General features: G+C 47.2%; 1 protein-coding gene across 4 annotated transcripts in view; it reads left to right on the top strand.

Annotated features, from left to right (window-relative positions):
• phtf2 (putative homeodomain transcription factor 2) overlaps positions 1-25000 on the top strand; it is a 53793-nt gene that overhangs the window by 9829 nt on the left and 18964 nt on the right. For 2 of the 4 annotated variants that reach the window (XM_056239920.1, XM_056239921.1), the window contains 7 exons: positions 1038-1118; positions 15159-15215; positions 15332-15343; positions 16817-16886; positions 19766-19924; positions 24101-24269; positions 24596-24757. In XM_056239920.1, the coding sequence (XP_056095895.1) occupies positions 1074-1118; positions 15159-15215; positions 15332-15343; positions 16817-16886; positions 19766-19924; positions 24101-24269; positions 24596-24757 (674 nt within the window). In that variant the 5' untranslated portion in view covers positions 1038-1073. The remainder of the gene's footprint in view (positions 1-1037; positions 1119-15158; positions 15216-15331; positions 15344-16816; positions 16887-19765; positions 19925-24100; positions 24270-24595; positions 24758-25000) is intronic. The other 2 variants (XM_056239923.1, XM_056239922.1) reach the window with 2 other exon arrangements.

Consider the following 25000-nt stretch of genomic DNA (forward strand, 5'->3'; position numbering starts at 1 on the left):
AACACACACGCAGCAGTGTGACCCGAGAGACACACACACACACACACATGGAGCAGTGTGACCCGAGAGACAAACACACACACACACACATGGAGCAGTGTGACCCTAGAGACAAACACACACACACACATGGAGCAGTGTGACCCTAGAGACAAACACACACGCAGCAGTGTGACCCGAGAGACACACACACACACACACATGGAGCAGTGTGACCCGAGAGACAAACACACACACACACACATGGAGCAGTGTGACCCTAGAGACAAACACACACACACACGCAGCAGTGTTACCCTAGAGAGAGAGACACACACACAAACACAAACACACACACACAGCAGTGTTACCCTAGAGAGAGAGACAAACACACACACACACACACACATGGAGCAGTGTGACCCTAAAGACAAACACACACACACACACACACGCAGCAGTGTGACCCGAGAGACACACACACACACACACATGGAGCAGTGTGACCCGAAAGACACACACACACACACACAGTATCAGATGAGACACACACACACATCATGAAACATGCACAGCTCTGTGTCGGGTTACACATCAGCAGATGGATGTGTGTGTGTGTGTGTGTGTGTGTGTGTGTTAATTTGTCTAGAAAGGTTTTATTTATTTCGTTGCATAAGGACCCGCGGCTGTAAATAGTGTGTGTGTGTGTGTGTGTATGTGACAGCAGGAGCTTCAGTGATTCAACTCGGAATCACATCAATCTCAGTGTGTGTGTGTGTGTGTGTGTGTGTGTGTGTGTGTGTGTGTGTGTGTTCTTCTACTCAATCCATCGCCTTCATTGATCTGAGTGTGAGAGAGTGTGTGTACAGTATGTGTGTGAGTGAGTGAGTAAGAGTGTGTGTACAGTGTGTTTGAGTGAGTGAGTGACAGTGTGTGTGTACAGTACGAGGTGAGTGAGTGTGTGTGCACAGTGTGTGTGTGTGTGTGGGACACACCTGTGCTGCAGGTAAGAGGAGCTGAAGTGCGTCAGAGCTGATCTCCTCCTCCTCTGTTCTCAGTCTAGAATGATCCAGCGTGAGACTCTTGACATGTAAATGGCGTCTAAAGTGCGAGATGCTGTTCTCTGGTACCAGAAGAAGGTGAGAGATCGATCTATCTTCATCTTTCTGTGTGTGTGTGTGTGTGTGATTGAGTGTTAATGTGTGATTGAGTGTTAGTGTGTGTGTGTGTGTGTGTGTGTGTGTGTGTGTGTGTGTGTGTGTGTGTGTGTGTGTGTGTGTGTGTGTGTGTGATTGAGTGTTAATGTGTGTGTGATTGAGTGTTAATGTGTGTGTGTGATTGAGTGTTAATGTGTGTGTGTGATTGAGTGTTAATGTGTGTGTGATTGAGTGTTAGTGTGTGATTGAGTGTTAGTGTGTGTGTGTGTGATTGAGTGTTAATGTGTGTGTGTGATTGAGTGTTAATGTGTGTGTGTGATTGAGTGTTAATGTGTGTGTGATTGAGTGTTAGTGTGTGATTGAGTGTTAGTGTGTGTGTGTGTGATTGAGTGTTAGTGTGTGATTGAGTGTTAGTGTGTGTGTGTGTGTGATTGAGTGTTAGTGTGTGATTGAGTGTTAATGTGTGTGTGTGATTGAGTGTTAGTGTGTGTGTGTGTGTGATTGAGTGTTAGTGTGTGATTGAGTGTTAATGTGTGTGTGTGATTGAGTGTTAGTGTGTGTGAGTGTTAGTGTGTGTGTGTGATTGAGTGTTAGAGTGTGTGTGTGAGAGTGTTAGTGTGTAATTGAGTGTTAGTGTGTGTGTGATTGAGTGTTAGTGTGTGTAAAGAGTAAAGTTATTGTCCAGATAAAGTTAGTTGTGATTGATTCACTTCCGTTGTAAAGATCATTAGATATTGACACGCTCTAGCAGAAACCCTTAACGCTCTCCGGCCGCGCACTCGCACAAGTGTCTAGAGCTTGAGAACGCAAACCTTGAAACGGGTGCAAGTGTTGAAGAAAATATTATTAATATTATTTATTGTCATTGCAAGTACAACGAAATTACATCAGAGCAACACTCGACAGTGGTTTTCATAAAGTGCAGAAGATCACCAATAAAAAGAGTTTGTTCACAGGCACCGCAACAGACCGCTAACAAGACAAGGGAATATCCAGCGGAACCACTATAGAGCTGCACAGTCCAGTCACAGTTATTGCAGTTGTTGGGTAATGTTAATAATGTTAGATGTGTAAATGAGGGAACAGAAGGAGGTGCTCATTCAGCAGTCGAGCTGCCCGAGGGTAGGGGCGGTCGGCCATTCGGGGTTCTGGCCGGGGCAGCGGAGCGAGCCGTGAGCTGGATGGAGCCGGTCTCATGATGTGCTCTGCACAGACAGCGGGCGGTGTACACACATGCGGTCTCCGGGAGGGTAGTCCCGATGATTCTGCCGTTCAGCTGTGGTGCAGCTAGAGAACCTAAACCACACGACAGCCCATAGGTCAGCACACTCTGGACTGCACAGTTGGACAAATGTATCATAAGCCTCTGTGGGAGTTTCTCTCTTCTCAGCTTCCTCGGGTGAAAGAGCCGCCGCTGGGCTTCCCTGCCGCTGATCTAGGGCTGGGAGATATGGCCTAAAAAGAAATCCCCGATTTTTTCACAATAAAAATCCGATTTACGATTTAAATCGATTTTTTTCTCTCCATACTTAAAATCAATCTGTAGATGACAAAGAAATTGTTCAAAACAAGTTTTAACTTTATTTTGTTTTGATATTCCCTTCTGGGATATTATCTGGATTAAAGTGCAATCAGAAACAAAAAGCCAAAAAGACAAGAGGGCAGGCCCAGCCATTGTAAATAGTGTAAATGTAACATAACATAATATGGGTGGATTGGGATTGGGGGATGTGTAAAAAAAAACTTGCATCACAATGTTTATTGTGATTGTCAAATTATTTGGTAACTAAACCTAATTTTATCAAGTTTATTAACTATGTAAACACAATGTTTACATGGTACAAAGACTGGTATGCTACTGTTTTTATTATTGCTTAACACAAATTTCACAATTTCAATTCAATTCTTGTGATTTGATTTGGATACTGATTCAATATCAATTCCTTTGGGTAAATATTAGGTGCAGTAGATAGCCTACCTTAATGTGTTATGTTATTTGTTCTCCAAAAATAAATCACCCAATGCTGTAAACATACAGAGAGACCCTGTCAGCTGGTATTATTAAAGGTTAAAACTAACTCTAATTAAATATAATGTGTTTTTATAATAACAAACAACGTTATCATATTTTAATGATATAGGTAAAAATATAATAAATGTGTAATATAGTTATTATATTTAGCAAAATACGCAATTATTTTAAGTCCAACTAACATGCGTGCTATGGGTCATTAAAAGGCATTCCTGAGGTAAATGTAACGTGACGTATGTTGTTGTTCTCCAGCTGCTTTATGGACATCTCTCCGCGGTTGAAAAACACTGATCGATCGATTTGATTACATTTGGGTAAGTTAGTAGTGAAGAGTAACAGATGATCGGTTCACGCGCCGCTTGAACTGAGATCTGCCAGCGATCTTTCACGGCACATTTACAAGCGTCAAAACGGTGTTTATTGTTTGAATTTCGTAATAAAATTGACAGAATCTGAGAATCCGTTTCATATCAATAGTACCCTGCTCTGTCTAGTCTGTCGGTGTCAGTGTGCTCTTGATCTTTGCTGCGCGATGTTTCTCTGCGTGAGATAATGCATGTGTGTGTGTGAGAGCGTCTAAAAAGTGACAATTGCGTGTCTCACAGTGAACTCGTGAGAGTGGACAGCCCTGCAGACTCAGTTTGTAAATGTTTTCGGCGGGTGTGCTTCTGCTGCCGCGGGCTTGTTCATTTGCCATGTTGTTTGTGTATCTCTATCATGGCAGGCGCTGAGCCCGGTCGGAACTGCGGGAGCCCAGATGGTTGTTAAAGAGAGAACAGATTTTCATTAAAAAAAATCGGCGAAAACTACACATTCGAGTTACTCGAGTTAATCGATTTATCGCCCAGCGCTCCGCTGTACTGATGCTCCTGCCCCGGGACACATCCTCCGACACAGGAGCACCCAGACATCTGAAGTGTTTCACCCTCTCGACTGCCTCTCCGTTGATGTTGAGGGATGACTGACCTAGATTGTTTGATTTACGAAAGTCAACTATGATTTCCTTTGTCTTTCTGATGTTTAGTAACAGGTTATGGTTCTTACACCTCTGTTAGCAGTTCGATCTCCACCCTGTATGCCTTCTCATTGCTGGCTGTGATGAGGCCGAGCACAGTTGTGTCGTCAGCTAATTTAATGACATGATTAGTGGGAAAGAAAGCAGAACAGTCGTGTGTGTGAAGTGTGTAGAGTAGGGGACTGAGGTGCACCGGTGTGTATGGTGTCGGAAACGTGCTCGCCTATTTCCACACATTGATAGCGGTTGGTTAAAAGATCCAGTATCCAGTAACATAGTGACTTGTTCAATCCAAGATTACACAACTTCAGCAGAAGTGTATTTGGCCGTATTGTGTTGAAGGCTGAACTAAAGTCAATGAAGAGCAGCCGTGCACAGGTGTGTTTATGCTCTAGATGTTCCAACAGCAGGTGAAGCACCATAGCAGTGGCGTCCTCCGTTGATCTATTTGCCTTATATGCAAACTGGTACCGCTCTAAGGCTGGTGGTATGGCCTTTTTTAGGTGTTTCATGACCAGCCGCTCCAAGCACTTTGCAGGGATAGATGTAAGTGCAACAGGCCTATAGTCATTCAGGCATGTGACATTGGCTTGTTTAGGGACAGGAATAATTGTTGCTGCTTTAAAACATGATGGAACCCATGACCTGGACAGTGACAAGTTGAAGATGATGGTAAAAACTCCTGCTAGTTCGGACGCACAGTCCTTTAGCACCCGTCCCAGTACTCCATCCGGACCAGATGCTTTCCTCGGATTGGTGTTACCTAGGCAGAGTCTCACTCATGAAGGCTCAGGACTGGTGACATATCGTCGTGGGAGGGCATCCTTGTTCTCCCTATCAACGCGTGCATAGAACTGATTTAATTCTGCCGCCACAGTGGACGAACCATTCACAAAGGCTGATGTTGTTCCCTTGTAATCCGAAAGTGCCCTTATTCCTTCCCACACCTGTCATGCGTCAGTGAAGGTGTTGAAATGAGCTTCAATCTTCCTGTTATAGATTTGCTTGGCAGACTTGATGCCCCTTCTAAGAGCCCTCCTGGCTGTGCTGGACGCCCTGCTGTCACCAGACCTATAGGCTGCAATCAACAGTCGCACCTCTTGTGTCACCCATGGCTTTTGGTTAGGAAAGATATGAATCGTTTTCCAAGATGTAACCCTGTCTACACACAAATGTATATAGTCCATCACTGTGCCAGTATACTCACTGGGCCTGCCGTGTTGATAATTCCTGGTCTCTACAAACATCCAGTCCTGTAGCTCAGAGGTTCTAGCGAGTTTCACCTCGGGCCCAGCAGACTTAATGATGGGAGTGTACCGGCGATGAAGCATAAGTGAAATATGATCACTCAAACCCAGATGAGGATATGCCTTGACCTTGTAAGCCTTAGCTCCATTGGTATACACCTGATCTAGTGTTTTATCTCCTCTGGTTGCACAATTCACATGATGATGGAATTTATGTAGGACAGTCTTTAAGTCAGCATGGTTAAAATCCCCCGCTGCTATAAAGACACTATCAGGATGTGCAGCCAGGCTGTTATTAATATTGTCGTGTAGCTGTGCTAGAGCCTGTTTAGCATTAGCATCTGGGGGGATACACACAGCACAGATATACACAACAGAGAATGACGCAGGTCTATCATCAGATCTGGAGTGTGTGGGTGTGTGTGTGTGTGTGTGTCCAGACGCAGGTCCTTCATCAGATCTGGAGTGTGTGTGTGTGTGTCCAGACGCAGGTCCTTCATCAGATCTGGAGTGTGTGTGTGTGTGTCCAGACGCAGGTCCTTCATCAGATCTGGAGTGTGTGTGTGTGTGTCCAGACGCAGGTCCTTCATCAGATCTGGAGTGTGTGTGTGTGTGTCCAGACGCAGGTCCTTCATCAGATCTGGTGTGTGCGTGTGTGTGTGTGGCGCTGGTCCTTTATCAGATCTGGTGTGTGTGTGTGTGTGGCGCTGGTCCTTTATCAGATCTGGTGTGTGTGTGTGTGGCGCTGGTCCTTCATCAGATCTGGTGTGTGTGGCGCTGGTCCTTCATCAGATCTGGTGTGTGTGTGTGTGGCGCTGGTCCTTTATCAGATCTGGTGTGTGTGTGTGTGGCGCTGGTCCTTCATCAGATCTGGTGTGTGTGTGTGGCACTGGTCCTTCATCAGATCTGGTGTGTGCGTGTGTGTGTGTGGCACAGGTCCTTCATCAGATCTGGTGTGTGTGTGTGGCACAGGTCCTTCATCAGATCTGGTGTGTGTGTGTGGCACAGGTCCTTCATCAGATCTGGTGTGTGCGTGTGTGTGTGTGGCACAGGTCCTTCATCAGATCTGGTGTGTGTGTGTGGCGCTGGTCCTTTATCAGATCTGGAGTGTGTGTGTGTGTGTGGCGCTGGTCCTTTATCAGATCTGGAGTGTGTGTGTGGCACAGGTCCTTCATCAGATCTGGTGTGTGTGTGTGGCACAGGTCCTTCATCAGATCTGGAGTGTGTGTGTGTGTGTGGCGCTGGTCCTTTATCAGATCTGGTGTGTGTGTGTGGCACAGGTCCTTCATCAGATCTGGAGTGTGTGTGTGTGTGTGGCGCTGGTCCTTTATCAGATCTGGTGTGTGTGTGTGGCACAGGTCCTTCATCAGATCTGGTGTGTGTGTGTGGCACAGGTCCTTCATCAGATCTGGTGTGTGTGTGTGGCACAGGTCCTTCATCAGATCTGGTGTGTGCGTGTGTGTGTGTGGCACAGGTCCTTCATCAGATCTGGTGTGTGTGTGTGGCGCTGGTCCTTTATCAGATCTGGAGTGTGTGTGTGTGTGTGGCGCTGGTCCTTTATCAGATCTGGAGTGTGTGTGTGTGTGTGTGTGTGTGTCCAGACGCAGGTCCTTCATCAGATCTGGCGTGTGTGTGTGTGGCGCTGGTCCTTTATCAGATCTGGTGTGTGCGTGTGTGTGTGTGGCGCTGGTCCTTTATCAGATCTGGTGTGTGTGTGTGGCACTGGTCCTTCATCAGATCTGGTGTGTGCGTGTGTGTGTGTGGCACTGGTCCTTCATCAGATCTGGTGTGTGCGTGTGTGTGTGTGGCACAGGTCCTTCATCAGATCTGGTGTGTGTGTGTGGCACTGGTCCTTCATCAGATCTGGATCCGGCAGGCTGCGGGAAAACCTCTGGATAAACAAAGACACTAATATTAGCGTAGATGCCATTCTTCTTATGATGTAACGAGTACATCAGGATTTAAGGGAAGTGTTCCCGGTTCCGGCTGACCTAATCTATGCAGCCTAACATTGAATTATAGAAGTCTATAGTGTGTTATGTGTATGCTAGGTCAAAGAGATGTGTTTTTAGTCTAGCTTTGAACTGACAGAGTGTGTCTGCTTCCCGGACAATGGTAGGAAGACTGTTCCAGAGTTTTGGTGCTAAATAGGAAAAGGATCTGCCGCCTGCAGTCGATTTAGATATTCTAGGTATTATCAACTGGCCGGAGTTTTGAGATCGCAATAGACGTGAATGACTATAATGCGTTAAGAGCTCGCTCAAGTACTGGGAGCTAAACCATTTAGTGCTTTGTAGGTAATCAACAATATTTTATAATGTATACGATGTTTAATAGGCAGCCAATGCAGTGTTGACAGAACCGGGCTAATATGGTCATACTTCCTGGTTCTGGTGAGAACTCGAGCTGCTGAGTTTTGGACCAGCTGTAGTTTGTTTATTAAGCGTGCAGGGCAACCACCCAGTAGAGCATTACAGTAATCTAGCCTTGAGGTCATGAACACATGAACTAATTGTTCCACATTTGTCAATGAGAGCATATGGCGTAATTTAGATATATTTTTAAGATGGAAGAATGCGGTTTTACAGATACTAGACACGTGACTTTCAAATGAAAGATTGGTATGAAAGAACACACACACACACACACACACACACACACACACACACACACACACACACACACACACACACACACAGGTTCCTAACCGACAACGAAGACTTGACGGAGCAGCCATCAAGTGTTCGACAGTATTCTAGGTGTGTGTGTGTGTGTGTGTGTGATTGAGTGTTTGTGTGTGAGACTGTGATGGTGTTTCCTGCATCAAACATGTTTAATCAGAGAAACATGCAAGAACATGAAAAACACACCAATGCGCAACACGTCTGTCCATTACAGACAATAACAAGTGACTCACTGCACAGCGTCAGCTCACACACACCTGAGCTTTATTTAGACTCGGTGAGAGAAGCAACACACACTCACTCACTCACTCACTCACACACACATTCTTGTACATCTATCTTTGTGAGGACATTCTAACCCTAACCCTGATCCCTAACCCTGATCTGTAACCCAGGCCTTTAAAGGCTCTCAGAAACTGACCGGCCGAAATGTCCTCAATTTACTATTTATCCTCCGATGGTCTAAAACTCAAACTTCCACACACACACACTCTCACACACACTCTCACACACACTCTCACACACACTCTCACACACACACACACACACACACACACTCACACTCACTCACAGACACACACACACAAACTCTCTCTCTCTCTCACACACACACACACACACACACACACACACTCTCTCTCTCTCTCTCTCTCTCTCTCTCTCTCTCTCTCTCTCACACACTCACACACACACACACACACACACACACACACACACACACACACACACACAGGTCGTGTGCTCACTGTATGTTTAATGAGACTGAACTCATGAATTATTGAGTGTTTTCCACCATGTGTCATGTGACTTCAGCGTCTCAGTCTTCACCTCTAGTGTGGAAATGACACTGCGCTGCTGTCGCTCCCGGCAACAATCAGACCAATTAGAGCTGCCGCTGCTGTCACCCCCGGCAACAATCAGACCAATCAGAGCTGTCGTCCCCGGCAACAGTCAGACCAATCAGAGCTGTCACTGCTCGTGGATCACACACATTTACACTCATGACACTGACACGCTAAACCAGTTAACCCTTCATTAGCCGCCGGCTCGTTAAACACACAAGCTCCGGGTTACAGTGTGAATCTGGCTGTCAGCGTCATGATCGATCACTGAGTTTATACCACAACCAAACACTCATGCCGAGTGTGTGTGTCTGTTCTTCAGATGTTTAACCCTCTGGGGACCAGAAATGCGCCGGCGCGTTTTGCCGTTTTTTTTTCACATAGCAGAAAAATAGACTTAAAATACTCTGTTGATTTTGATCGTACATATAAGTGTTATACATCAATCAATCCTGTTAATTGTCTATTATTTTTCTGTATACTCACAATTAAAACAAAGTTTTGTGCTTTTTGTCAAATAAAGAAAAATAAACATGATGCGAGTTTTGCCTTCTCTCTGTCAGTGCAGTCCATTCTGAAACACGTCCGAAAAATTAACTAACTCTGCAAATACTTGTCATACAGGCACGAGAGATTTTTCTTTATGAAGCTTGAATTCTCTTCTTTTCAATGAAGTAATTTATATAAAAAACAAATATTCTCAGTTTATGCAATCTGTATGAAAAGAGAGTGCTGTCAGATTTTTTCCCCCCCAGCTCATTACACTTCATTACGCGTTAATCTGACACGCCCACGGAGGACGCGCGCTATTCAAACGCAAATGTCGAGGCAAGCCATGACAATGCCCACATCAGCCGTTCCACCGCGGCGGTAAAATGTGGGGTGTATTTTCTGCCTTTTACCGCCAAGAGGCGCTACAATCATAGACTCTGAAAAGTGTTTGTTTATTCTCTCTAATGCGTAATCTGCCGCCGCACCGCGGCTCATTCAGAGCGATTGAAAGCTGGTAGCAGATGAATTCAACAAGTGAAACGTAGTTAGCTTCGAGAAGCTTCAAACGACCCGAGATCGAATCTCAATGTAGCATACATGTTGTTAACCGATGTTGGCCAACAGCGTTTATATTTTACCTTCTTGATGCTTAAATAGGTAACTGTTTATAACTGTTTACTTATTTAAAGTCAAGAGTTTTGTTTAATTATTATTACAACATAAATTTGCTACATTCCTGGAACCGCAGCGCTGCACAAAGGACATAAACTGATGAAGGAAGATTGTCAGCCGATTGCATCAGAAAATGAAAATGAAGAAGCACGTCTTTAGTCTGCTAAATTATTGTGTAATGTAAAAGAACACTAAAATTTCTTAAGTTTTAAACCAAGTTCGAACATTTCAAGGTTTAAATAAAGTGTCGGGACAGTTTTTTTTTATTTAAAACAGGGTTGCATCGGGTTTAGAGTTTATTTCTTTTGCGATGCAAAATAAGAAACACTATAGGCTAATCTTATTCTTGCGACATTTTAAATTTGTATTGCCAAAGAAATGACAGCTATATTAAACAATTAAAACAGTAGGCCTACAAAACGAAAATTGTCCAAAGCAACATAATTAAATTAAAACATGCGTTTTTCTTTGCCTCTCTCGCGCTGAATCTCTTTTTAACAAGTTTATTTAGTCTCCCTCGCTCTCCATATGAAAGAGGAACATTAACACCTATGCCTATTGTCCTGCGCGCTCGATACAGCACTGAACTGTCCCTCCAACCCCCCACCGGCTATCGGAGTCTGAGGCTGATTTAACACAAAGAGAAGTCGCAATTTACACTTAAATCGCTATTCTAGACAGTGTTGATAATGAAGGAATTAAATGATTTAAGTTACATGTAGCCTAGTGATATTTCTGTCATAAAAGTTTATTACTAAATATTTCATTATTTCAGTAATTGATGAAATAAAACTGGTTTGGGCCAGCTTTTTCCAAGCAAAACTAAATATAATATGAAAAAACGCTTGTTAATTTGTTGTCATGAACAAAATGTTCAACTCAATATTAAATTCTACAGGGATCTTTGGATCCTTACAACCAGGCATGCAATTTGTGAATTAAGTTTTTTTTTTCTTTATTATTCAAATAAATATCGAACCACGGTGCTTCGTGGTAATGTTGCTAAATTAAATAACATGTATAGAATAATTATGAACTTAAATGAAACAATATCGCAACATTTCGACAAATACATTATTTGATCTGTTTTTACATTTTAATTCAGGGCGATTTAGCCTACATTTAATTAGAGCGAGATTTTCACCCTTGTCTTGTCATTTTCTCATTGGGAAGCGCTTACAGGCTACATGTTTGAGTAGATCCTCTGTACCTCTCGTTTTCATTATGGATTACATAATCAGATAACATTTATTAGCCTGAATATTTAGACATTTAAAGGCTTTAGACATAGCCGATTTCTTATAGTGACTGAGCTGAAGTGGCTTTCGGTTCATTTTTGTGACGCGCAGTTCCCGGAGACAGAGACGACAGATAAACTTTTGTCGTTAGCAAAAGTTCGAATAAAACCCGACTTTAGAAAAATGCATAGGGTCACTCGGCGTGGTCTGCCAAATCACTTAATTATAAACTTCAATATTTCATTCAAAATAATCTCAAAACGCTTTGTGAAATTTTGAAAAGCCGTGCATGCATTAAGGCCACTGGAACTAATGAACAACTGAAACGCTGGTTTTGATTTTATTGTTTGTCGTTTAAACCTGCTTGTTGCATATCTCTATTTTATATTTGATATGGTCTATTGGTGAAGTAGCCTATAGCATTGATTACTGTGGAGGGAGGGGTGTGGGGATTCAAATAATTCAGCAGAAGCAGGGATGTTTAGACCAGAAGGAAATCCCCGTCCCCCCTGGCAAATCACACTTTACTTAAAACCATGTTTTTAAAAACTCTAGGTTGTAGGGAATCAAAAAAATAATAATAATAGGCCTAATAAAAAATAAAAATATATATATAGGCTATATATATAAAATTACTTTTTTTTACAGAACTGCTTTTGAAATTACGATTGGTACCCGATTGGTACAGATGCAAAGTCGTTCTGTTGGATACTATTGTTCCTTAGTGTAAAATGGAAATGCATGGTAATTTTATTTTATAAATATAAGCAAAAAACTGTATGGTGTAACAGAGTTTTAGAGCTAGACAAATCTCTCTGCATTAATAAATATAAAATTTACAGTACACAATGTTTGTTCGAGATTCGAACCCGTGTCATCTTGATGATCGAACCGTCAGTTCTACCGCTCGGCTATGAATTTTCTCACTGAGAAATGCCCAAACGTTTGTTTCTCACATGAGCGAGAAAACGTTTTGTCGTTAGCCTGTGAGTGTAGGCCTACTTTAGCCTACATGAATAAAAGTAGACCTTTTACAGTTTTAAAAGATGATATCTTATCTGTATGACCAACAATTACGCAGTAAGTTCTTTTAGCTGTTATGAGAAAAATAAATCCAAATGAACGCGCCGCCGCGTTTGTCAAACTCTAATTCAACATGCCAGAATAAAGCCAGATTTTAGAATAATGCATAGCCACTCGGCGTGGTGTGCCAAAATACCCTAATTATAAACTTCAATATTTCATTCAAAACCATCTCAAAACGCTTTGTGACATTTTAAAAAGCCGTGAATGTATTAAGGCCACTGGAACCCGGATCGTAACTGAAACGCGCTGCATGTCTCAATACAGGAGCAGAAGCGCTGGTTCAGATTGTATTGTTTGTTGTTTAAACGTGCATGTTGCATATTTAAAAATATTTGTTTAAAAATAAATGTTTGTTGTAGGCTTATTTGTAAATTACCATAACTTGTAGAATTGCATCCTTACTGTTAATTGACATTAGCCCCACTTACGTTTTGATAAATGTCCCTTTGCGCCACCTGGCGGTCATTTCGCGAGCGACTTTGAAATGCGACTGGTTTATTTTTATTTTTATTGGTCTACTTTAAAAAAATAATACTTTATAAGACATTTATGGGAAAAGACTATTTTCTTTTCAAGATGTTTCCAACTGTAACTTTGAACCAATTCTGTAGAATGGCCCATATAGCATTTGACCAGGATTTGTTTCCAGGTATGACAAAAATGTGCTTTTGGCTTTCATTTATATTTTGATTGTTTGTATATATATATATATATATGTGTGTGTGTGTGTGTGTATGTATATATATATATATATATGTAGGCTAGGGCTGGGCGATATGACCAAAATCTCATATCACGATAGAAGTCATCTCATATCCCGATAACGATATATATCACGATATACTGTAAAACTTCAAATAATAGCCCGGGCTTTTATTTTCCCAAATCGCCGAACTGCACCGGCTTGTATTTGAGGCTATGAGACAGGCCTTTCATTTAGTGTAGGCCTAGAGATAATGAAGATTACGTTTTATTTGTAAATGTGTTTAACAAATCCGTTAATCTAAGAATTAGCCTAGGTCTTTATGTCTAAAGGGGGTCGCTCACCGGACGAGAAGCGCGCGCGCCGTGTCTATAGCAACTCGAGGTATCGCACACCGGACACGCGCTGTCAGTTTATGGCCAGCAAATTGTTATGTTTAAGGACATTATGGAATTAAGATCATGTCTGTACTATGTTATGATAGTACTGTACAATTAAATACAATCGTTGCTTAGTCTGCAGTCTGAACACTTTACCTCAGAGCGTCCGTTAACTGAATGAATTGGGAATATCACCTGAAAATCCGATAACAGCATCAATTTGAATTCAACCAGCTGATTTCTGTAAATGAATGTACAACTAAATGTATGTTGCAGCACAGGGTGAAGTCAGTATATACATAACAATAATTGTACATTTAATATAACCTTAGCTTTTAGATTATTGGCAGAATTAAAAAAAACGAAACGATGTGACAGCCATGGGCTGAACAATACATTACTGGTAATATCCATCGAGCCTATGAACTTGTTGCCCGAAACACATCAACAAGAAAGAATGAAGGCTATACCCTGTAAAACGATCTCCTTCTCTCTCCGGCCTCCGCTAACTCTGCTTGCACTAACAACTCCGCCCAGATGCGCGCAATCTGCACCACAGAACTGGTTTAATCAGACGATCTGACGGGTTTTAGAAGATTAAATACAAACCGAAACTAAAAAACAGACCAGGCCTCTATTTGAGACTGGCGTTTATTTATCCAAACCACCCTAAAATGGTCAATACAACAAATAGAAAGTTAACCAAACCATCTAGCCCCTCGTTTAGGAACGAGCTCCTCGGTTTGTTCTGGCTGGTTCTTCTCCTGCTCGGAAACACCCGGTTCTGTCACCCCTTCATTCATGCTGTTATTCACGTTTCTGCCTGCATCCCCATGGTGGCGTGAAAGATTGCAGTCATCCAAATTTTTGCCGTAAACAATGTTTTTTTGCGACACCACGATATAAACGATATGGCATAATATGAAACGATAGGCTTTTTATATCGTCCATCCGATATATATCGTCATATCGCACAGCCCTAATGTAGGCTATATATATACAAGAAAGAATGCAATGACAATATATATATATATTGTCATTGCATTCTTTCTTGTGTGACACCCCTGAATGAAAGGCTCATTATTATGCAGGGTCACTGTCTGAGAACCACTTAATTATTCATGATAGGGGTTGGGCCGTTCCGCCCATCCGCATATTGCCTTGGCAAACAAAAAAATGTTTTTCACAATTTAAAACAATCTATTGTTTTATGTGAATGATTAGGAAGGATGATTTTCAGATCATTTTGAAGCAAAAACTCTAGGCGACAACGTACATTAGTCAAAAGTCTTGTGGACACATATTTAGTATGTTTTTTGTGTCCTTATTTCAAAAACTTAATTTTTTAGTTTTTTCAATAACCATGCATAAACAATATTCCCTCAAAAATACAAACATGTACATAGATGTTGCTCACACATTATGGTAGCCCTGTGTGTGCTAAATAGAGTGTAATTTCACCTGTGCCATTAATATGTTTATAAGCAACTGAAAAAAGCACAAATGTCAGAGCATGTCAAAACATCTCAAGGACCCCAAAAACACCTTGGTCCCCAGAGGGTTAAACACATGAATGCTGTTCAGATCATGTCTGATGTTAAACCTGTCTGTCTCTCTTCTGTGTGTGTCAGATCGGTGCGTATGACCAGCAGATATGGGAGAAATCAGTGGAACAGAGAGAGATCAAGGTAACCTGTGTGAGAGTGTGTGTGTGTGAGAGAGTGTGTGTGTGTGTGTGAGAGAGTGTGTGTAGTTTTCTTCTTCCTCTTAAACGTCTCTCGCTCTATCACCTCTCTCTCCTCAGTTCATTAGACGGGTGAGTACCGCTGCCGCTCTCAGCCTGTAGGTGGCGCTGCGTGTGTGTGTGTGTGTGTGTGTGTCAGACTGGCTTTGATGTCTTCACACGACTGGATGCTTGTGTGTGTATGAGAGCATGTTTAGACAAGGTCACATCAGTAACCACTGTCATGTACTGAGATTAACTTCGGCAGACATTAAACTCCTCACTGATGATGACGATGATGAAGACGGGTCTCATGTAGCAGCTTAGAGTGAATCTCATTCAGATGGTTTGTTGCGCTGTGACGTGTGTGTGTGTGTGTGTGTGTGTGTGTGGCCGAATGTCTTGCATAACGAGGGATAGGCAGACAAATATAAAGAGGGCAGAAAGTGATTTGACTTGTTCTGCTCGATCCGCTGAAGAATAAACGAGTCTCTGATTCACTGATCGATCAGGCGCCTAAAACCATCTCAACTGTGGGTTCAGGAACTGCAGATGATCAATAACAAGTTGACCGCGAGGCCGGGCCCGCGGTAGAGCGCGAGGCCGTGCCCTCGGTAGAGCGCGAGGCCGTGCCCTCGGTAGAGCGCGAGGCCGTGCCCTCGGTAGAGCGCGAGGCCGTGCCCTCGGTAGAGCGCGAGGCCGTGCCCTCGGTAGAGCGCGAGGCCGTGCCCTCGGTAGAGCGCGAGGCCGTGCCCTCGGTAGAGCGCGAGGCCGTGCCCTCGGTAGAGCGCGAGGCCGTGCCCTCGGTAGAGCGCGAGGCCGTGCCCTGGGTAGAGCGCGAGGCCGTGCCCTGGGTAGAGCGCGAGGCCGTGCCCTGGGTAGAGCGCGAGGCCGTGCCCTGGGTAGAGCGCGAGGCCGTGCCCTGGGTAGAGCGCGAGGCCGTGCCCTGGGTAGAGCGCGAGGCCGTGCCCTGGGTAGAGCGCGAGGCCGTGCCCTGGGTAGAGCGCGAGGCCGTGCCCTGGGTAGAGCGCGAGGCCGTGCCCTCGGTAGAGCGCGAGGCCGTGCCCTCGGTAGAGCGCGAGGCCGTGCCCTCGGTAGAGCGCGAGGCCGGGCCCTCGGTAGAGCGCGAGGCCGGGCCCTCGGTAGAGCGCGAGGCCGGGCCCTCGGTAGAGCGCGAGGCCGGGCCCTCGGTAGAGCGCGAGGCCGGGCCCTCGGTAGAGCGCGAGGCCGGGCCCTCGGTAGAGCGCGAGGCCGGGCCCTCGGTAGAGCGCGAGGCCGGGCCCTCGGTAGAGCGCGAGGCCGGGCCCTCGGTAGAGCGCGAGGCAATCATCAGTGGTGTTTGCGTGTGAATAAAATCAGTTCTAAATTCCTAATAATCTGTGGTATTAAATGTGAGTGTGACTGAAGGAGGCGAGTGTTTAATTCCTCTGCTCATGAATTGACTAAATAAACTCATATGAAGTGTGTGACACGCATGGTTTCAGTGTGAATGAATGATGTTTGACCGAGACAGTGTCAATCTCTGTCAATCTCTCTCTCTCTCTCTCTCTCTCTCTCTCTCTCTAGGGTCTGAGGAACAAACCGAAGAAGACGGGTCATGTGAAGCCGGACCTGATTGACGTGGATCTGGTCAGAGGTCAGACACACACACACACACACAGATTTCTCTGCGTTCACAGTTTTGTAAGCCCGACTCAATCGTTCCAATGGCGGCATTCGATCAGTGGGTGAAAGTCTCTGCGTGTTACTGCGTGGTAAAGTAATTTGATATATAATATCTGTGCTTCATTAAATGTGAGCGAATGTTTGACTATTCTTTTTAACCCTTTACTGAAAATAATGTAAGAGTCAGTTTACAATTTATTATGTCAGGTAAATGTATCATGCCAATTTCATAATCAGTTCACAAATAATCAAAACAATAATATCAAATGCTCAGAGATAAAGAGTAGATGTAGGTTAGACCCAACATTTAGAAAAATACAGAATGCTGAAGTCTTTGAGGTCCTTCAACATCACGGGATGATCTGAGTTACAGAGGGAGAGAGTGGGGAAAGAGGGAGAGAGTGGGGGAAGGGGGAAAGAGGGAGAGAGTGGGGAAAGAGGGAGAGAGTGGGGGAAGAGGGAAAGAGGGAGAGAGTGGGGGAAGATGGGGAGGGGGGATGGGGATGGGGAAATAGGGAAGAGAGAGGGGGAACGGGAAGAGGGATGGGGATGGGGGAAGAGGTATGGGGAAGAGTGGGAAAGATGGATGGGGAGGAGTGGGGAAGAGTGGGGGAGGAGTGGGGAAGAGTGGGGGAGGAATGGGGAAGAGTGGGGGAGAGGGATGGGGAAGAGGAATGGGGAAGAGGGATGGGGGAGAGGGATGGGGGAGAGGGATGGGGGAGAGGGATGGGGGAGAGGGATGGGGGAGAGGGATGGGGAAGAGGGATGGGGAAGAGTGGGGGAGAGGGATGGGGAAGAGTGGGGGAGAGGGATGGGGAAGAGTGGGGGAGAGGGGTGGGGGAGAGGGATGGGGAAGAGTGGGGGAGAGGGATGGGGAAGAGTGGGGGAGAGGGATGGGGAAGAGTGGGGGAGAGGGATGGGGAAGAGGAATGGGGAAGAGTGGGGGAGAGGGATGGGGAAGAGTGGGGGAGAGGGATGGGGAAGAGTGAGGGATGGGATGGGGAAGAGTGGGGGATGGGATGGGGAAGAGTGGGGGATGGGATGGGGAAGAGTGGGGAAGAGTGGGGAAGAGTGGGAAAGAGGGATGGGGAAGAGTGGGAAAGAGGGATGGGGAAGAGTGGGGAAGAGGGATGGGGAAGAGTGGGGAAGAGGGATGGGGAAGAGTGGGAGAGAGGGATGGGGAAGAGTGGGAGAGAGGGATGGGGAAGAGTGGGGGAGAGGGATGGGGAAGAGTGGGGGAGAGGGATGGGGAAGAGTGGGGGAGAGGGATGGGGAAGAGTGGGGGAGAGGGATGGGAAGAGTGGGGGAGAGGGATGGGAAAGAGGGATGGGGAAGAGTGGGGGAGAGGGATGGGGAAGAGTGGGGGAGAGGGATGGGGAAGAGTGGGGGAGAGGGATGGGGAAGAGTGGGGGAGAGGGATGGGGAAGAGTGGGGGAGAGGGATGGGGAAGAGTGGGGGAGAGGGATGGGGAAGAGGAATGGGGAAGAGGGATGGGGAAGAGTGGGGAAGAGGGATGGGGAAGAGTGGGGGAGAGGGATGGGGAAGAGGAATGGGGAAGAGTGGGGGAGAGGGATGGGGAAGAGTGGGGGAGAGGGATGGGGAAGAGTGGGGGAGAGGGATGGGGAAGAGTGGGGGAGAGGGATGGGGAAGAGTGGGGGAGAGGGATGGGGAAGAGTGAGGGATGGGATGGGGAAGAGTGGGGGATGGGATGGGGAAGAGTGGGGAAGAGTGGGAAAGAGGGATGGGGAAGAGTGGGAAAGAGGGATGGGGAAGAGTGGGAAAGAGGGATGGGGAAGAGTGGGAAAGAGGGATGGGGAAGAGTGGGGAAGAGGGTTGGGGAAGAGTGGGGAAGAGGGATGGGGAAGAGTGGGAAAGAGGGATGGGGAAGAGTGGGAGAGAGGGATGGGGAAGAGTGGGAGAGAGGGATGGGGAAGAGTGGGGGAGAGGGATGGGGAAGAGTGGGGGAGAGGGATGGGGAAGAGTGGGGGAGAGGGATGGGGAAGAGTGGGGGAGAGGGATGGGAAAGAGTGGGGGAGAGGGATGGGGAAGAGTGGGAGAGAGGGATGGGGAGGGATGGGGAAGAGTGGGGAAGAGTGGGGAAGAGGGATGGGGAAGAGTGGGGAAGAGGGATGGGGAAGAGGGAAGAGAGGGGGGGGAATAGGGAAGAGAGAGGGGGAATAGGGAAGAGAAAGGGGGAACGGGAAGAGGGATGGGGAAGAGAGGGGGAAGAGGGATGGGGAATAGGGAAGTTGTATGGGGAAGAGTGGAAAAGAGGTATGGGGAAGAGTGGGAAAGAGTGGGGGGAGAGGGATGGGAATAGGGGAAGAGGGATGGGAATAGGGAAAGAGGGGTGGGGAAGAGGGATGGGGGAAGAGGGGTGGGGAAGAGGGATGGGGGAAGAGGGGTGGGGAAGAGGGATGGGGAAGAGGGATGGGGAAGAGGGGTGGGGAAGAGGGATGGGGAAGAGGGGTGGGGAAGAGGGATGGGGAAGAGGGGTGGGGAAGAGGGATGGGGGAAGAGGGATGGGGGAAGGGGGAAGAGGGATGGGGGAAGAGGGGTGGGGGAAGAGGGGGAAGAGGGGTGGGGGAAGAGGAATGGGGGAAGAGGGGTGGGGGAAGAGGGGGAAGAGGGGGAAGAGGAATGGGGGAAGAGGGATGGGGGAAGAGGGATGGGGAAGAGGGAAGACATGTAGATTAGGATGATTCTGAGGCGAGACATGCGTCTCGAATGGTGCACAAAAGTGGGTTCAAATGGTAATTTCCATTGTTCTCTCAGAGAGTTGCCCTCTCTTCCAGCTCTTCCAGCTCTTCCAGTCATCAGGTCATGACCAGTGGTGTGTTTATCTGTCAGGTTCTGCGTTTGCTAAAGCGAAGCCAGAGAGCCCGTGGACGGCTCTGACCCGGAAGGGCATCGTCAGGGTGGTGTTCTTCCCCTTCTTCTTCCGCTGGTGGATCCAGGTCACGTCCAGGACCGTCTTCTACCTGCTGCTGTCTCTCTACCTGCTGCAGGGTGAGTGTGTGTGTGTGTGTGTGTGTGTGTGTGTGTGTGTGTGTGTGTGTGTGTGTGTGTGAGAGAGAGAGCGAGAGAACACCTGCTACTGTCTCTCTACCTGCTGCAGGGTGAGTGTGTGTGTGTGTGTGTGTGTGTGTGAGAGAGAGAGCGAGAGAACACCTGCTGCTGTCTCTCTACCTGCTGCAGGGTGAGTGTGTGTGTGTGTGTGTGTGTGTGAGAGAGAGAGAACACGCCTGTGATTTACATGTGGCGTGTCCTTCTGAATCTGACTCTACACGTCCCTCCTTCAGGGTTAGTGTAAACTGATCTGGGTGGAGTTCAAGTGCTTTTGTTTTTATAAGTGATTAAAGAGAGCAAGGTGTGCGAGAGCTAATCCACATTCATTTCCTGAATGAAAACCTCCTTAAAATCAGCACTTAATCATGTTTCATCGCTACAAGTGAAGCCGTATTTACTGCCGCCTGGGTGGTTTTTATTGATGATGTCATGCATATGTGAATTAAAGCATTAAACTTGATCTCAGATTCATTAAAATCATCTTCATTTGTTCTGAAGATGAACGTCTCATGTGTTTGAACGACACGAGGAAGAGCAAAAGATGAGAACTTTTCGTGAATCAGTTAATTATCACTAATGTGAACTAATGACATCCGACCTCATGATGTCACGCTTTCCACAAGATCATTTAATCCAGTTTCACTGACTCTGCTAAACCTGTAAGAACCTTTAGAGTGGAAAGCATCTTATAAATTATGGGAAATACATCTAGTGTTTCATGTTCCCTTTAATAGCTATGCTTATTTTAGTTCCCTAATAGCGACTTTCGCATCGAGGAACCTTTTCATCGTTCCTAGAACTATTGGCAGAAGTTCCCAGAGTTTGGCGTGTTCGCACCGCAGGAACTAGGAATGATTTTAGTTCTAGGAACTCTTTTGGAGGAACTAATTTACTCCAACTTCAGAGTCGGGTGTAAACCAGCGCTATTGGAACTATCCGTGACATGAGTGTTCGCTGATTGCTGAATGCACGCGAAACACCCGCACCAGGCATTTTTAAAGGTTTCATATTACGCCCCTTTTCACAAGATGTAATATAAATCTATGGTGTCCCCAGAATGTGTGTGTGAAATCTCAGCTCAAAATACCAGATCATTTATTATAGCTGGTCAAATTTGCCCCTTTTTGTCCCTTTAAATGCAAATGAGCTTTAGCTCCGCCTCCGTTCAGAAGAGGGCGGAGCCTTCACACGAGCTTCAGAGACTCCGGCAATAACAACACAGGCCAATCTCACTGATCCAGAATCTCAGAAATAACCAGCAGTGCGAATGCAACCAGGAAAACGTTCCTAGGGGAATCATTAGTCCTTGGGGAACCACCCTGGTGGCTAGAGATCCTATAATGGAGTTCTTAGAACTACCCGGTGCGAACGCTGTAACAAACTTGGCTTGCAACTTAAGTAAACCAGAAGTCACTTAAAAGTTCAGGGCTCTCACAAGGCATGAATGAATAATGGAAAAAACTATCAATACTTGAAATCAGACAAAGATAGGCCTATAACTCAATAGTCAAATCAGAAAAATGAACACTTATCCAAGAGTCCTTGATCAAATAGTCCATGCGTGAGAAGTATTGTCCTTATGCGTGAATCCTTGAGCCCAAAAAATGAACCAAAATGTCCAGGAAAAGTGGTAATAATCCTCCAAACGTGATGAAATACCAAAACCCCAAGTCTTCTCTTGAACCTCGATGGGTAATTAGTCCATAAATGACTTCAAAGGAGAAGGCTAGAAAACACGGATCTGTTTGGCTCACACCGGATCCCCTAACCCGTGCTGTCTCGCCTAACCCTGGCCTAACCCGTGCTGTCTCGCCTAACCCTGGCCTAACCCGTGCTGTCTCGCCTAACCCTGGCCTAACCCGTGCTGTCTCGCCTAGCCCTGGCCTAACCCGTGCTGTCTCGCCTAACCCTGGCCTAACCCGTGCTGTCTCGCCTAACCCGTGCTGTCTCGCCTAACCCGTGCTGTCTCGCCTAACCCTGGCCTAACCCGTGCTGTCTCGCCTAACCCTGGCCTAACCCGTGCTGTCTCGCCTAACCCGTGCTGTCTCGCCTAGCCCTGGCCTAACCCGTGCTGTCTCGCCTAACCCTGGCCTAACCCGTGCTGTCTCGCCTAGCCCTGGCCTAACCCGTGCTGTCTCGCCTAACCCTGGCCTAACCCGTGCTGTCTCGCCTAGCCCTCGCCTAACCCGTGCTGTCTCGCCTAACCCGTGCTGTCTCGCCTAACCCTGGCCTAACCCGTGCTGTCTCGCCTAACCCTGGCCTAACCCGTGCTGTCTCGCCTAACCCTGGCCTAACCCGTGCTGTCTCGCCTAGCCCTGGCCTAACCCGTGCTGTCTCGCCTAACCCTGGCCTAACCCGTGCTGTCTCGCCTAACCCGTGCTGTCTCGCCTAACCCTGGCCTAACCCGTGCTGTCTCGCCTAACCCTGGCCTAACCCGTGCTGTCTCGCCTAACCCGTGCTGTCTCGCCTAACCCGTGCTGTCTCGCCTAACCCTGGCCTAACCCGTGCTGTCTCGCCTAACCCTGGCCTAACCCGTGCTGTCTCGCCTAACCCGTGCTGTCTCGCCTAGCCCTGGCCTAACCCGTGCTGTCTCGCCTAACCCTGGCCTAACCCGTGCTGTCTCGCCTAGCCCTGGCCTAACCCGTGCTGTCTCGCCTAACCCTGGCCTAACCCGTGCTGTCTCGCCTAGCCCTCGCCTAACCCGTGCTGTCTCGCCTAACCCGTGCTGTCTCGCCTAGCCCTGGCCTAACCCGTGCTGTCTCGCCTAACCCTGGCCTAACCCGTGCTGTCTCGCCTAACCCGTGCTGTCTCGCCTAACCCTGGCCTAACCCGTGCTGTCTCGCCTAACTCTGGCCTAACCCGTGCTGTCTCGCCTAGCCCTGGCCTAACCCGTGCTGTCTCGCCTAACCCTGGCCTAACCCGTGCTGTCTCGCCTAGCCCTGGCCTAACCCGTGCTGTCTCGCCTAACCCTGGCCTAACCCGTGCTGTCTCGCCTAGCCCTGGCCTAACCCGTGCTGTCTCGCCTAGCCCTGGCCTAACCCGTGCTGTCTCGCCTAACCCTGGCCTAACCCGTGCTGTCTCGCCTAACCCTGGCCTAACCCGTGCTGTCTCGCCTAGCCCTGGCCTAACCCGTGCTGTCTCGCCTAACCCTGGCCTAACCCGTGCTGTCTCGCCTAACCCTGGCCTAACCCGTGCTGTCTCGCCTAGCCCTGGCCTAACCCGTGCTGTCTCGCCTAACCCTGGCCTAACCCGTGCTGTCTCGCCTAGCCCTGGCCTAACCCGTGCTGTCTTGCCTAGCCCTGGCCTAACCCGTGCTGTCTCGCCTAACCCTGGCCTAACCCGTGCTGTCTCGCCTAACCCTGGCCTAACCCGTGCTGTCTCGCCTAGCCCTGGCCTAACCCGTGCTGTCTCGCCTAACCCTGGCCTAACCCGTGCTGTCTCGCCTAACCCGTGCTGTCTCGCCTAACCCTGGCCTAACCCGTGCTGTCTCGCCTAACCCTGGCCTAACCCGTGCTGTCTCGCCTAACCCGTGCTGTCTCGCCTAACCCTGGCCTAACCCGTGCTGTCTCGCCTAACCCTGGTCTAACCCGTGCTGTCTCGCCTAACCCTGGCTTGGCCTTCTTTGGCACTCTACTAAACAAGGCCTTCCTCTTCCAAGGTGCTCTCCTGTCAAAATAAAAGTCCATTTTGCCAATTACTAGATGTTTCTGCACCAAACATAAAAGTCCCATATACAAAAGATAGAGAACTTCAACTAGAGCCTGAAACCAATTGAATCATACCTATACCCATACCTTCACATTTGTAAAATAAAGTATGTGTATTTCTCTTAGCTCTAATATAGAAGTGTCAGAGTCCCTCATGATGAATATATACACGAATAGCTGGACTGGGTTATTTGTGTTTGCGCCGCTCATCATTTTCTCTTCATGTATGTGTGTGTGTGTGTGTGTGTGTTGCAGTGGTGGCAGTGCTGTTGTTCTTCAGTGTCTCCTCTCCTCATGGCGTGTGTGTGTGTGTGTGTGTGTGTTGCAGTGGTGGCAGTGCTGTTGTTCTTCAGTGTCTCCTCTCCTCATGGCGTGTGTGTGTGTGTGTGTGTGTGTGTGTGTGTTGCAGTGGTGGCAGTGCTGTTGTTCTTCAGTGTCTCCTCTCCTCATGGCGTTCCCGTCACCGAGGTGTTCGGCTCCGTCTGGCTGATGCTGCTGTTGGGAACCGTTCACTGCCAGATCGTCTCCACGCACACACACACACACACACCCAAACCCAGCGGCGGGAGGAGGCGCAGGTCAGACTCTCTCTCTTCAGCTAATGCTCATGTGTGTGTGTTTCCTCCTGAAGGTCAGACAGTTCAACGCTGATGCTCTCTCGTCTTCATCATTAGAGTTTCAGCCACAAATGATCAGTCATATTCCAGAAGCATGAACATAAATTAATTCACAAATTCTTGAATCATTAATGCTGAGTTTCTTCATCTCGGCTGAGTCCTCGTCTCTCTCAGGCCTTTCTCCCCTCTTGACTCTGGGAATCCAGTGCTCTGATCCCTGAGGTCAAAGTTCGTTCTGATTTGCCTTTTCTGAGTATTCTGCACTTTCACTGTCTCTCTCGCTAAAGGAAGTTGAGGAAAGCGGCTCATTTGGACATTCATAGGGAAGGCGACGGCTCTAGCACTACCGATAACACACAGGAGGGGTCGCAGGGGTCACAGGGGTCGCAGGGGTCGCAAGGCCTCGTCATCTTCTGCAGAGACTTCTGGCATGATCTCTTTAAAGTGGGGTGTGTATCTCTCTCTCTCTCTCTCTCTCTCTCTCTCGCTCTCATTTCCTCTTCCTGGCTACAACATCTCTTTCCTAAATCCATCCGTCACCATCATAAATGTTTACACCAGTTTTTCAGAGGTTTGGTCACTGTGTCGCTCACTGGGGATTTTGTAGCCATTTTATTCCATATTCCTTTCCGTTTCTAATCCTGCGCTCTCCCCTAAAGCACAGATGAGTGTCTCTAGCCAGCGACTCGGCT

The sequence above is a fragment of the Rhinichthys klamathensis genome, unplaced genomic scaffold, assembly GCF_029890125.1.
Source record: "Rhinichthys klamathensis goyatoka isolate OS25496 unplaced genomic scaffold, OSU_Roscu_1.1 h1tg000574l_1, whole genome shotgun sequence".
Lineage (NCBI taxonomy): Eukaryota > Metazoa > Chordata > Actinopteri > Cypriniformes > Leuciscidae > Rhinichthys > Rhinichthys klamathensis.